Source organism: Rhinoderma darwinii, chromosome 1 (genome assembly GCF_050947455.1).
Source record: "Rhinoderma darwinii isolate aRhiDar2 chromosome 1, aRhiDar2.hap1, whole genome shotgun sequence".
NCBI classification, from domain to species: Eukaryota; Metazoa; Chordata; class Amphibia; order Anura; family Rhinodermatidae; genus Rhinoderma; species Rhinoderma darwinii.
Window position 1 is genome coordinate 276647235 of NC_134687.1, and position 12268 is coordinate 276659502.

A 12268-nucleotide genomic window follows, 5' to 3' on the forward strand; every position below is an offset into this window, starting at 1 on the left:
AAGGTTTGACATAGGGTGATGACATTTCAATAGTCCCAGCACAGATTTTCTAGAAAAAAAACTCCAGTTGTTTTTCTGTCCCTGGCAAAGTCCTGGTAACTGAGCATTGTGATAACCCAACCGCTCCTCCCGGTTGTTTAGACTATGCCTGTTTTCCCTGTTTCCTACCCCAGACAGACTAAGCATACAGTGCAAGTAAAGGGATGTTTGACCATGGTGCCCATATTCATGGGGAGCATAGGAATGTCTTTGCCCAACTGCACACAATCCAGATATAGAGAATATGATAAAAAATATCTTCACTCACCTCTTCTAAATCCATTTCTTCAGGACTCCCCCATGGATTAAGAAATTGTCCACGTGATTTCTTCAAAGGCACTACTACAATATAATAACTCCTGTAAAAGAAAAGATAATGCTAATAGTATACATTTAAGACTTTCAAAACATCACGGAATAATTGTTTTCAGTGGTGTAACTAAAACTCATAGGGCCCCAAAGGAATATGAGATGGGCCCCCACGACCTAGTGAAAGGAAACTAAAACAGCATAAGTAGCAGGAATTCAAAAGGTATGGATAATAGCATAATATATTAGAGAACCCACATAGTAGTGCTATATAACAGAAAGCCACTAACTTGTTATTACCCACAAAATGGAACAATGTTCTTGCACTTAAGTGGGCCCCCTAAACCTCTACAGCCATAGCGGCCACAGCAACTACTATGCGGCCCAGTTACATCCATGATAGTATCGGAAATATATATGAAGGCATTTAATCTGGACCTGAGCTCATTTCTAACAATATATTTCTTTGCCTATTTCGTAGTATCTTTTAAAGCAGCATGGACAGTACTTAGTCCTTTATGGAAAACATTATATGCATTGTGATATTTATGCACTACCCTCACCCTACAACATGCCTCTTCAAGCCCATATCAGTACCATAAACGTATGCAAGTCTCATACCATAAATTACTTTACAAGACGTTTGCTGTTCTGTGTGTAAGTGCAACCATACCAAGTCGGAAGCCACACCTGCAAAGTTCCTATTAGAATTAATATCAGCTTTGCAAGCAAGGATTCCAACTTGGTACGGTTGCTTTGGATGCAGGACCACTCGTTCTCCCTGCTCAATCACCGAGAAGGAGATTTAAATTTAAAGCAGGAGCAGTGAGCGACTCATAATTGGAGGTACACTGTAAGCAGCTCGGTGGCTGTTCATAAGTATTTTGCACCTGTGCAGTCTCCTATGTAGCATTGAGCCGTAAAAAGTCTATGGCTCGGGTTTTAGGGACCCTGACCGCAAAAACACAGCCAGCGGTCGGGAACGAGTTAAACTGGTTCTTGTATCAGTAAGTATGGCCTTTTTCAGTGATTTATTTTAAAGTAAATATACAGTGCATTCGGAAAGTCTTCATACCCTTTCACATTTTGTTATGTTGAGGCCTTGTGCCAAAAAAACAACAAAGTTTTTTCCCATTATTCTGCACTCAATACCCCATGATGACAAAGTGAAAATCGAATTTTAGTTTTGCAAATTGTAAAAAAATTCAAAACTCAAATTTCGCATGGACATAACTATTCAGACTCTTTGCTATGACACTTGAAATTTAGCTCTAGAGCTCATTTCTCTAGATAATCTTTGAAATGTTTCTACACCTTGATTGGAGTCCACCTGCAATAAATTAATTTGATTGGACAGGATTTGGAAAGACACACCCCTGTCTATATAAGGTCTCACAGCTGACAATGCATATCAAAGCAAAAAACCAAGCCATGAGGAGGAAAGAACTTCCTGTAGCGCTCAGACAGGATTGTGTGGAGGCACAGATCTGGATAATGGTACAAAAAAATGTCTGCTGCACTGAAAGTTCCCAAGAGCACAGTGGCCTCCATAATTCTTAAATGGAAAAAGTTTGGAACACCCAGGACTCTTCCTAAAGCTGGCTGCCCCACCAAATGAAGAAATCGGGGGCCTTGGTAAAAGAGGTGGCCAAGATCCCAATGGTCACTCTGGCTGATCTTGTGTGCAGATGGGAGAAACTTCCAGAAGGTCAACCATCACTGCAGCACTCCACCAATCTGGTCTTTATGGCGGAGTGGCCAGGAAGAAGCCTTTCCTCAGTAAGAGACACATGAAAGCCTGCCTGGAGTTTGCAAAAAAGAACCTAAAGGACTCTCAGACTGTGAGAAACAAGATTCCGTGGTCTGAGGAAACCAGGATTGAACTTTTTGGCCTCAATTCTAAGCGTCATGTCTGGAGGAAAGCAGGCACTGCTCACCACCTGCCCAATACCATCCCTACAGTGAAGCATGGTGGTGGCAGCATCATGCTGTGGGGGTGTTTTTCAGCGGCTGGGACAGGGAGACTAGTCAGGGTTGAGGGGAAGATGAATGGAGCAAGGTACAGAGATAATCTTAATGATAACCTGATCCAGAGTGCTCTGGACCTCAGGCTGGGCTGAAGGTTCAGTTCCAACAAGACAATGACCCTTAAACACACGGCCACGACAACACAGGAGTGGCTTAGAGACAACCCTCTGAATGTTCTTGAGTGACCCAGCCAGAGAACTGACTGGAACCCAATCGAACATCTCTGGAGAGACCTGAAAATGGCTGTCCATTGACTGTCCCCATCCAACCAGACAGAGCTTGAGAGGATCTGCAGAGAATGGCAGAAAATCCCCAAATCCAGGCATGCAAACCTTCCGGCATCATAAAGTAGAAAATATACAAGCGCAATGGATCCGCTCACCACTCATTTGAAGTAAGGACGCCACATTCCATGATTTATCGGGGCAGGGGCAAGAGAGCTACGTTGGGAGTAGGTAGAAATTCAAGGAACAAAGTTAGAAGTCCAGCATATGATATGAAAAAAATCCTGGGAATAGTTTGAAATGCGTAGGCGTTCAATCCCCGGGATTTTTTAATTTCTAGTTTTAATTTTGACTTAAATAAAGAGTTTTGTATTTTTTCATATGATATCATGTGCTGGACCTCTAACTTTGTTCCTTGTGGCATCATACCCAAGAAGACTGGAAGCTGTTATCACTGCCAAAGGTGCTTCAACTAAGTACTGAGTAAAGGGTCTGAATACTTATGTCAATGCAATATTTTAGTTTTTCCTTTTCAACAAATTAGCAAAGATTACTAACATTCTGTTTTGACTTTGTCATTATGGGGTACTCAGCGTAGAATGATGAGGAAAACGTGACTTTCTTTTATTTTAGCACAAGGCCTCAACATAACAAAACGTGAAAACATTTAAGGGGTCTGAAGACTTTCCGAATACAATGTATATCCTTTTTCTGTAATTTTCGGTTATTTAACACAGATTTTCTGCATATGTGTTTAAACTATGACTTTGGTGTTTGACCAAATTATTCTATTGAGGCACTTATTTGGTGTTCTCCTTTTCCTGTAATTTGTTTAAGTGTAGGGACTCGCAAGACGATGAGGACCCTTGACGCATATCATGTGTATTTTTACAGGATGCAGCCAGGCCTTGTAATGCTGGGAGAATGGGGTGTCAGTAATTTGTGTGGTATACCTAGAAAGCACTGGGCAGCCCGTCTAATCTAATAGTAGGGGGATCAATAGGCTGCAAGCATGGTGCACTACACAAATCCGTGTGACTGGCACCCTTGTATAAGGGTGCAATATATATATTTGTGCAATAATAATACCAAACAACTACCCCCCTCAAACAGTAGGTGTGAGAGTGGTTGTTAATCTGTATTTTGCGCCTGTGCAACCTCCCTCCATGTAGCATTGTGGCTTGTCTGCATCCTGCTGGGAACTGGTGCTTAAACCTGCCCTTGTATCAGTAAGTATGGTCTTTTTCTGTCACTTTATGTCCTTTTTCTGTGATTTATCTATTGTCCTATAAGAGCCACAAATACCCCAAATCAGTGGCTTGTTGTCTTACGCGTGTCAAGTTTCAGAATGTGTTTATGACAGTCATGTATTCATGGAGATCTAAATAGTGCTAAATGTAATAAATAGTGCGCAATACACAATAATGTACGATAGATTTTTCATTCCATTGTCATTAAGAAATTTAGCAACAAACAAGCCATATAAAATTTGTGGATTACTGCGTGATCTGAAGCTGCTGCTATGAATTGTGCCCAGAAATCCGTGAACAGTCACATCTCTCCAGCGTGCATCTGCCACATGACAGAGACCCACCCCCTGTAACATCTCGTCCAGGAGACCCTAAGGGAGGCACATAAGGTATTACAAGTACTTCTCCTAGGCAAAACACCACTTCATAAGCTAAGCCAGCTCTCGGATACAGTGGATACACTTTAGTGTGCAGAAAATCTATCCCTAGCCCTTATACCCTCCTTCTCCCCCCACCTGGAGATCTCCATTTGCATCCCTGCTGCATGCACCCTATCCCTACTTTTTTGTAATAAGGTCACAGAGGACACCTCAAGGGTGGTACTCATCACCTTTCCTATTAAACAACAGAATACATTCACTGAGCCCCCATGATAGTAGTGGTCAAGGAGGAGGTAAAGGCATAACAAGTACTGAGCCTGAGGAACTTGTTTACCCTCCTTATTGCCAGCAGCAGGATACTAGACATACAAGCCCCCCCCCCCATCCAGTCTACCCCTGTTTTCAAATAAAGGAATCATTTGTGGAGCCTGTACCCATGGTTTTCAAAGAAGGCACAGCCTTAGTTTATTCTGGACTTGCATCATCCCAGGTCTACCTTTCTTAGCCATTTTTTACGTTTTTCCATCGTCTCATTCAAAGAGCTATACACTTTTTATTTTTGCGTCAACATAGCTGTATAAGGTCTTGTTTTTTGCGGGACAAGTTGTAATTTTTAATAGCACCATTTTGGGGTACATCGAATTTATTTATTAACTTTTTTGGGGCGGGGGGGGGGGGGGGGAATAGAAAAAAACCCAGCAATTTCGTCCTAAATTTACGCCGTTTACTGTGTGGTATAAATAACACAATAACTTTATTCAGCGGGTTGTTGCGATTGCAACGATACCAAATTTGTATAGTTTTTGTATGTTTTACTACTTATACACAGTGAAAACATTTTTTTTTTCAAAATTATTTGTTTTTGTATCTCCATATTTGAAGAGCCGTAACGGTTTTATTTTTTCGCCGATGCGGTTGTGTGAGGGCTTTTTTTTTGCGGGACAACTTGTAGTTTTTATCGGTACCATTTTGGAGTAGATGCGACTTTTTGATCACTTTTTATCACATTTTTTTTAAGGCTGGATTCAAAGAAAACAGCAATTTTTGCAAGTTTTTTTATTTTATTTTTTACGACGTTCACCGTGCGGGTCAAATTATGTAATAAGTTTATAGTTGGGGTAGTTACGGACGCGGCGATGCCAAATATGTGTAACTTTTTACTTTATTTTGTTTGTTAATAATAAAGCAGTTTGTAAGGGGGAAAAAGTGGGATTTTCATTTTTTTTTGTCACTTTTTATGAAACTTTTTTTTAAACTTTTTTACTAGTCCCACTAGGGGACTTCACTATGCGATAATCTGATCGCATTTATGATACATTGCAATACTTCTGTATTGCAGTGTATTATGCCTGCATGACCTGGCAGACATTCACCACAGGCAGACCTGGGGGCCTTTATTAGGCCTCCGGCTGCCATCGGACAAACAGACACTCGGCGATCTTATCGCCGGGTGTCCGTTGGATGAGAGGGAGCTCCCTCCCTCTCTCCAAAACCACTCCGATGCGGTGCACGCTATTCAGCACTGCATCTGAGGGGTTAAACGGGTGAGATCGATACTAATATCGATCTCACCCGGCAGAGCAGGGACGCCCCCAGCTACCTCTGGTAGCTGAGAGCAGGGAGATTTGACAGCTCCCTGCTTTGCTTACTTATTTCGATGCCGCGACGTAAAAAGTCTATTGCATCGGAATAAGGCCCGTTAGTGACCGACGTAGAAACACTATGGGCATCTCACTAACGGGTTAAGACTGGATTTCAAGGGGTTTAGACTGATTTTTTTTATACACCTTATAGGCGTAACTGTTGCACAGAGAAAGACATACAAATATGAAGCACAGCTTCACTTTTTTTGAGTGCAACCAGATCCCATTCAAATGTTTGTATCACTTTATGCCAGGTTGCAAGACTTTCATATTGCATCCTTTTTATCATGTCATATCGATTAAGTTGTACAATTCCTCTCTCCACATAGCCCCCCCCCCCCCCTTCCCCCCATTTCCTTTTTTCACATAGAAAATGGTTCTAACATTACAACCATGCCTATAATGCAGGGTTTTCACCCATTCCAGGCTGGTTGTTTTCTAATTTCATATTCTATGCAAGTTACATCAACACACAGAGTTTTTCTGCACCCATGGGAGCCATCAGGGCAGTACTGCTGGTACTCCAGTCAGGGACCCGGCCACAATGATAAAAAGAAAGGGCCCGCCTGCTACTTTAAACATTTTATTAATTGAGGGCCCCAGCGTTAGTTACTTGGAGAAAGGAACGGACCCTGCAATGTAACAGGCCGTTCTTTACTCTGAAGTAACTGACACTGGGGCCCTGAGAGTAAGATGCTGCATGAGCCAGAAACAGAAGCTCCGTGTGGAGGGAGCCGCCCACCAGACAGGGAGGACAGAGGAAGAAGAAAGTGCTGGAGTGAAGTGACACATCGCTCTACTCCCCTCCTGCCTGCAACTTCTACCAGGCAGAAGATTCCTCCAGGACAGGTAAGAGTAAGAAACTGTAAATGCTATATGTGGGGGAGGGAATTTTGTTTAAAAGTTTTTTGTGGTGGAGGGGGGACTTGGCTGTCAATGCTATGTGTGGGGGAAGGGATTCATTATTAATTTTTCTTGAGGGAGGTGGAACTTAACTGTTAGGCCGAGTTCACACAGGGCAGATATGCCGCGTAAAAGCACACAGCATATCCGCCCTGTGCACCGCAGGGAATTCCGGGCGAAAATCCACACCAAACTGTGGTGCAGTTTTTTTGCTGCAGAAACTGCTGCATTCAGCCGGCCTGCTAGCATGATGTTTCATGCCAGGAGACCGCTGCTACATTCTGTGATTGGTAGCAGCAGTCACATGGGATGAAACATCATTCCAGGAGCCTGTGCTGGAGGGAAGAAGAAACACAGACTTCTGGGTAAGTATAGGATTTTTAAATTTTATGAGTTACATTTTTTGCTGCGTAATCGCTGCGAACCCGCTGAAACAAAACGCTACAACTGCTATTTGTTGCTGGTTTTACCTCTCCAATGAATTCAATGGAGAAAACCCGCAACAAATGAGCAGCAATTCCATAAATACAATTGACATGCTGCGGAATAAAATTACATTTCTGAGCGCTTTTTTTCTGCTCATTATTTACGCAGCATGTGGAGGGTATGTTCACATGTAGCGTTTGAGATGCAGTTAAAAAAAAACGCATCAAAACCGCGCAGTCGACTACGCTATTGATTCCGTCAAAACAACGGAAACCTTACAGAACAGTGACAAATGTTATTCTAACAGTTATTATCTTTAATAAAGAGGGCTAACGTGGATATTCTATTACAAGAACCTCATTTTTTTTCCACGGTCATATTCCATCGATGCCACATTCATATAACAATAACTGGTACCATTCTAGCAAGCCGAGCTCAGGCTCTAAGGGTGGGTATGTCCTCTAGTAAACCTACTTTATTCACTTTGCTACACTTCATATTAGACCCAGAGGGGAGGTAATTGCGGTTAAATGTTCGTTTATGGCAACACATTGGTCATGATTTGTAATTTGTATGCCCAAAACAAAGGTACGATAAAGTGGCTAAAAAAAAGATTGGTCAAACTTGAAACATTTGCCGAGGGTCTCCTTATCCTGGGTGGCAATCTCAAAGGGTTTGTCAAGTTCCAGTAAAATTAATGTTATTTTTTGTATAATACACAGGTGCTGGGATCTTTAGAAGACACATATAGACATATTGTAACGAGCCTTACAGGACCATGGACAGAATTTTATCCACTGGTAGCACACAATGAATATTCCTACTGAATAACAATGAGAAGAGATCTGGAAAACAGTGAGAAATTTATACAGAAAGTAAAATGGAAAATTGTATTACTTTTAGTTATGCAAACAATCACAGACTGCTGAAATGGGACAACAGCTTTATTATTACTCTCAACCCTTTGCTAGAGTCTTCCTTTAAAATATCTTACATTTCTAACCGAGCTGTGAGGGACATTAACACATCCTTTTCCAATCTTGAACTCTTTTTATAGCTCTATATATAATGAAACTTTGTTGATCTTATGATCTGAGCAGATCCAACAGTTCTGCAGGAAATAAGCACTGTGATAGAATCCTTAAATATCAGAAATAAGAGTCTATCAAGACAGGGTCTGTTCCGAAGGACTGGTAAATAGCAAATGTGGTGCCAATATTCAAAAAGGGGTCAAAAAGGTTAAGAGCCTGGAAACTATAGACCTGTAAGTTTAACCTCAATTTTAGGTAAAATATTTGAGGGTTTTTTAAGATATGCTATTTCCGAGAATAAAGTGTTAACACAGGATCAGCATCAGTTTATGAGGGATCGGTCCTGTAAAACCAATCTGATCAGCTACGATGAGGAGGTAAGTTCTAGACTAGACCTGGGTAAGGCTGTGGATGTGGTGTATCTAGACTTTTCAAAGGCGTTTGGTACTGTGCCGCATAAAAGGTTGGTATATGAAATGAAAATACTGGGAGAAAATGTGTGTAATTGGGTTAACAACTGGCTCAGTGATAGAAAACAGAGGGTGGTTAATAATGGTACATCCTCAGAGCGTGTCACATTTACCAGTGGGGTTCCACAGGAGTCAGTATCGTGCCCACTCCTTTTTAATATGTTTATTAACAACCTTGTAGAGCAATGGTTCTCAAACTTTCTAAGGCCGGAACACACCTTTGGTCGAGACTTGTTTGGGACCCCCCACTACTGTAATTAGCCCCATTTCATCTGACGTATGTCAACATCATTCGTAGTTAGATGCCGATACTTAGCTCCATTAGAAAAATAAGTACCTGTGAAAACAATGATAATTGTGCGGGCGGTGGATGGGGTGGGCTATCATGAAGTGCGTCGCTGAGGCCCGACTATGGCTGCTGATGAGGGGGAGGTCATGTGACCCGACCCGTCCATCAGATGCATTGCTAGGGGTTTAGCACAGGGGGGGGGGGGGAGGAAACACATTTGAGTTGGTCCCAACCCAGTGCCCCCCCCACACACAGTATAATGACCCCTAAAGCTGCCCCCACACAGTATAATGACCCTAAAGCTGCCCCCACACAGTATAATGACCCCCTAGTGCCCACACAGTATATTGCCCCTATAGCAGCCCCCACACAGTATAATCCTCCTAAAGCTGCACCCCACAGAGTATATTGCCCCCATAGAACCCCAACACAGAATATTGCCCCTATAGCTGCACCCATACAGTATAATGACCCCATATTCACCCACACACAGGATAATGCAGTTATAGCTGCCCCCACACAGTATAATGTCCCCATAGCTGCCCCCACGTGTTAAATCCCCCTCTAGATGCCCCCACACGGTACACTACCCCCATAGTGCCTTCCACACAGTATAATGCCCCCATAGCTGCCCCAAATAGTATAATGCCCCTATAGCTGCCCCACATAATATAATACTCCCTATAAGGTCCCTATAGTGCCCCCTTACAGGATAATGGGCATATAGCTGCCCTCACATAGCATAATGCGCCTAAAGATGTCCCCCCCAAAGAATAATGCCCCCATAGCTTCATCCACACAGAATAATGCCCCCATAGCTGCCCCAAATCGTATAATGCCCCTATAGCTGCCCCACATAATATAATACTCCCTATAAGGTCCCTATAGTGCCCCCTTACAGGATAATGGGCATATAGCTGCCCTCACATAGCATAATGCGCCTAAAGATGTCCCCCCAAAGAATAATGCCCCCATAGCTTCATCCACACAGAATAATGCCCCCATAGCTGCCCCAAATAGTAGAATGCCCCTATAGCTGCCCCACATGATATAATACTCCCTATAAGGTCCCTATAGTGCCCCCTTACAGGATAATGGGCATATAGCTGCCCTCACATAGCATAATGCGCCTAAAGATGTCCTCCCAAAGAATAATGCCCCCATAGCTTCATCCACACAGAATAATGCCCCCATAGCTGCCCCAAATAGTATAATGCCCCTATAGCTGCCCCACATAATATAATACTCCCTATAAGGTCCCTATAGTGCCCCCTTACAGGATAATGGGCATATAGCTGCCCTCACATAGCATAATGCGCCTAAAGATGTCCCCCCAAAGAATAATGCCCCCATAGCTTCATCCACACAGAATAATGCCCCCATAGCTGCCCCAAATAGTATAATGCCCCTATAGCTGCCCCACATAATATAATACTCCCTATAAGGTCCCTATAGTGCCCCCTTACAGGATAATGGGCATATAGCTGCCCTCACATAGCATAATGCGCCTAAAGATGTCCCCCCAAAGAATAATGCCCCCATAGCTTCATCCACACAGAATAATGCCCCCATAGCTGCCCCAAATAGTATAATGCCCCTATAGCTGCCCCAATAAAATAAAAAATATATAATAATTACTCACCTATCCCTGTTCCCACGATGAGTGGAAGAAATCCTTCTGCTTCTCCGGTCAGTGGTGTGTGTAATTCGGCACAGACAGATAAGCGATGATGTCACTTCATCGCGCCTGTCTGCACCGAACCGCTTACCGCATAGTAGATGCTGGAGCAAGGAGCCTCCAGCTCCTTGCTCCAGCATTGGATTAAACTGTATCTGCTTCCTGAGGATGCAGATACAGTTGAAACTGGGACATTGGTAAGTGCCTTGCGACACCCCAGAGGTCCTTAAGCGACCCCCCCCCCAGGGTCCAGAGGTCCTTAAGCGACCCCCCCAGGGTGTTGTAGAGGATTTACAATGTATAAATTCAGTATTTGCAGATGATACTAAGCTCTTTAAAGTAATCAACACAGAGGAGGAGAATACTACAGAGGAATTTGGGGAAGCTAGAGGTTTGGGCAGAGAAATGGAAAATTAAGTGTAATGCTGATAAATGTAAGGTTATTCACTCGGGCCAAACAAACAAATTTTACAATTATGCATTAAAATGTTAAAAACAATGGGTAAAAGTGTTACTGAAAAAGACTTGGGGGTATTGGTTGACAGTAATTTTACCTTTAGCAACCAAAGCCAGGCAGCTGCTGCCAAGGCACATAAAATCATGGGAGGCATCAAAAGAGGCATAGATGCTCATGACCATAACAGTTTAGCCTCTATACAAATCACTAGTCAAACCACACATGGAATATTGTGTACAATTTTGGCCACCCGTGTATAAGAAGGACATGGCTGAACTAGAACAGGTGCAAAGAAGGGCGACCAAGGTAATTAAGGGAATGGGCGGACTTGGGGCTATTCAGTTTAGAAAAAAGACTGCTTAGGGGAGATCGAATTATCGAATTACACTGTACAAATATATAATTGGACAGAGATCAGTCTAATGATCTTTTTACACCTAGGCCTGTAACGAGGACAAGGGGGCATCCTCTACGTCTAGAGAAAAGGTTTTACCACCGTCACAGATGGGGATTACTGAGATAGCGGTGAGTCTATGGAGCTCTCTGCCACAGGATGTCTGGTAAAAACCAATGGAGACAGGAGATACTGCCTTTGATCTCCTGTCTTCATATTAAACTCACACACTCATCAGTCGGCCAGTCATGTTATATTACCGCAGCGACCCATGTTAGCAGGGGCGAGTGCGACCCGCCCCATTTACGAGCGTACCGACAGGGTTTAAATAGCCCTGCGTCGGTCTGCTCAGGAGCTCAGTTCCTGCTCGCCCACACCAATGGACCTCCTGTCACCGCTCCACCGACGTCCTTCCTGCCTCCCTCACCGCTCCACCAACGGACCTCTCCTGCTAAGTATCAACCCCCCCTCTCTCCCTCGCTTAACCCTTCACCTCTCTCCCCTATACAACGAGCATTCCTACCTCCCTTCCCCTACACTTAACCCTTGCTTCTCCCCCTACACAATGAGTTGGTGCCCCATTTTCCCCTGAGTTGACCCTTTCCCACCTGCCTGCACATCCCCTGGTAACCCTTGCTGACCCCTGCATATCCCCTGGTACATCCCTAGTTAACCCTTTCACATCTGCCTGCACATTACCTGCATATCCCATGTTCCCATTGTTAACCCTTTACCTGATTATCCCCT

The 12268-nt window shown here is 43.4% G+C and overlaps 1 protein-coding gene across 1 annotated transcript in view; it reads right to left on the bottom strand.

The window, feature by feature from the left end:
* PTPRS (protein tyrosine phosphatase receptor type S) overlaps nt 1-12268 on the bottom strand; it is a 523802-nt gene that overhangs the window by 211646 nt on the left and 299888 nt on the right. Inside the window, exon 19 of the mRNA XM_075864303.1 lies at nt 308-398. Coding sequence (XP_075720418.1) covers nt 308-398 — 91 coding nt within the window. The remainder of the gene's footprint in view (nt 1-307; nt 399-12268) is intronic.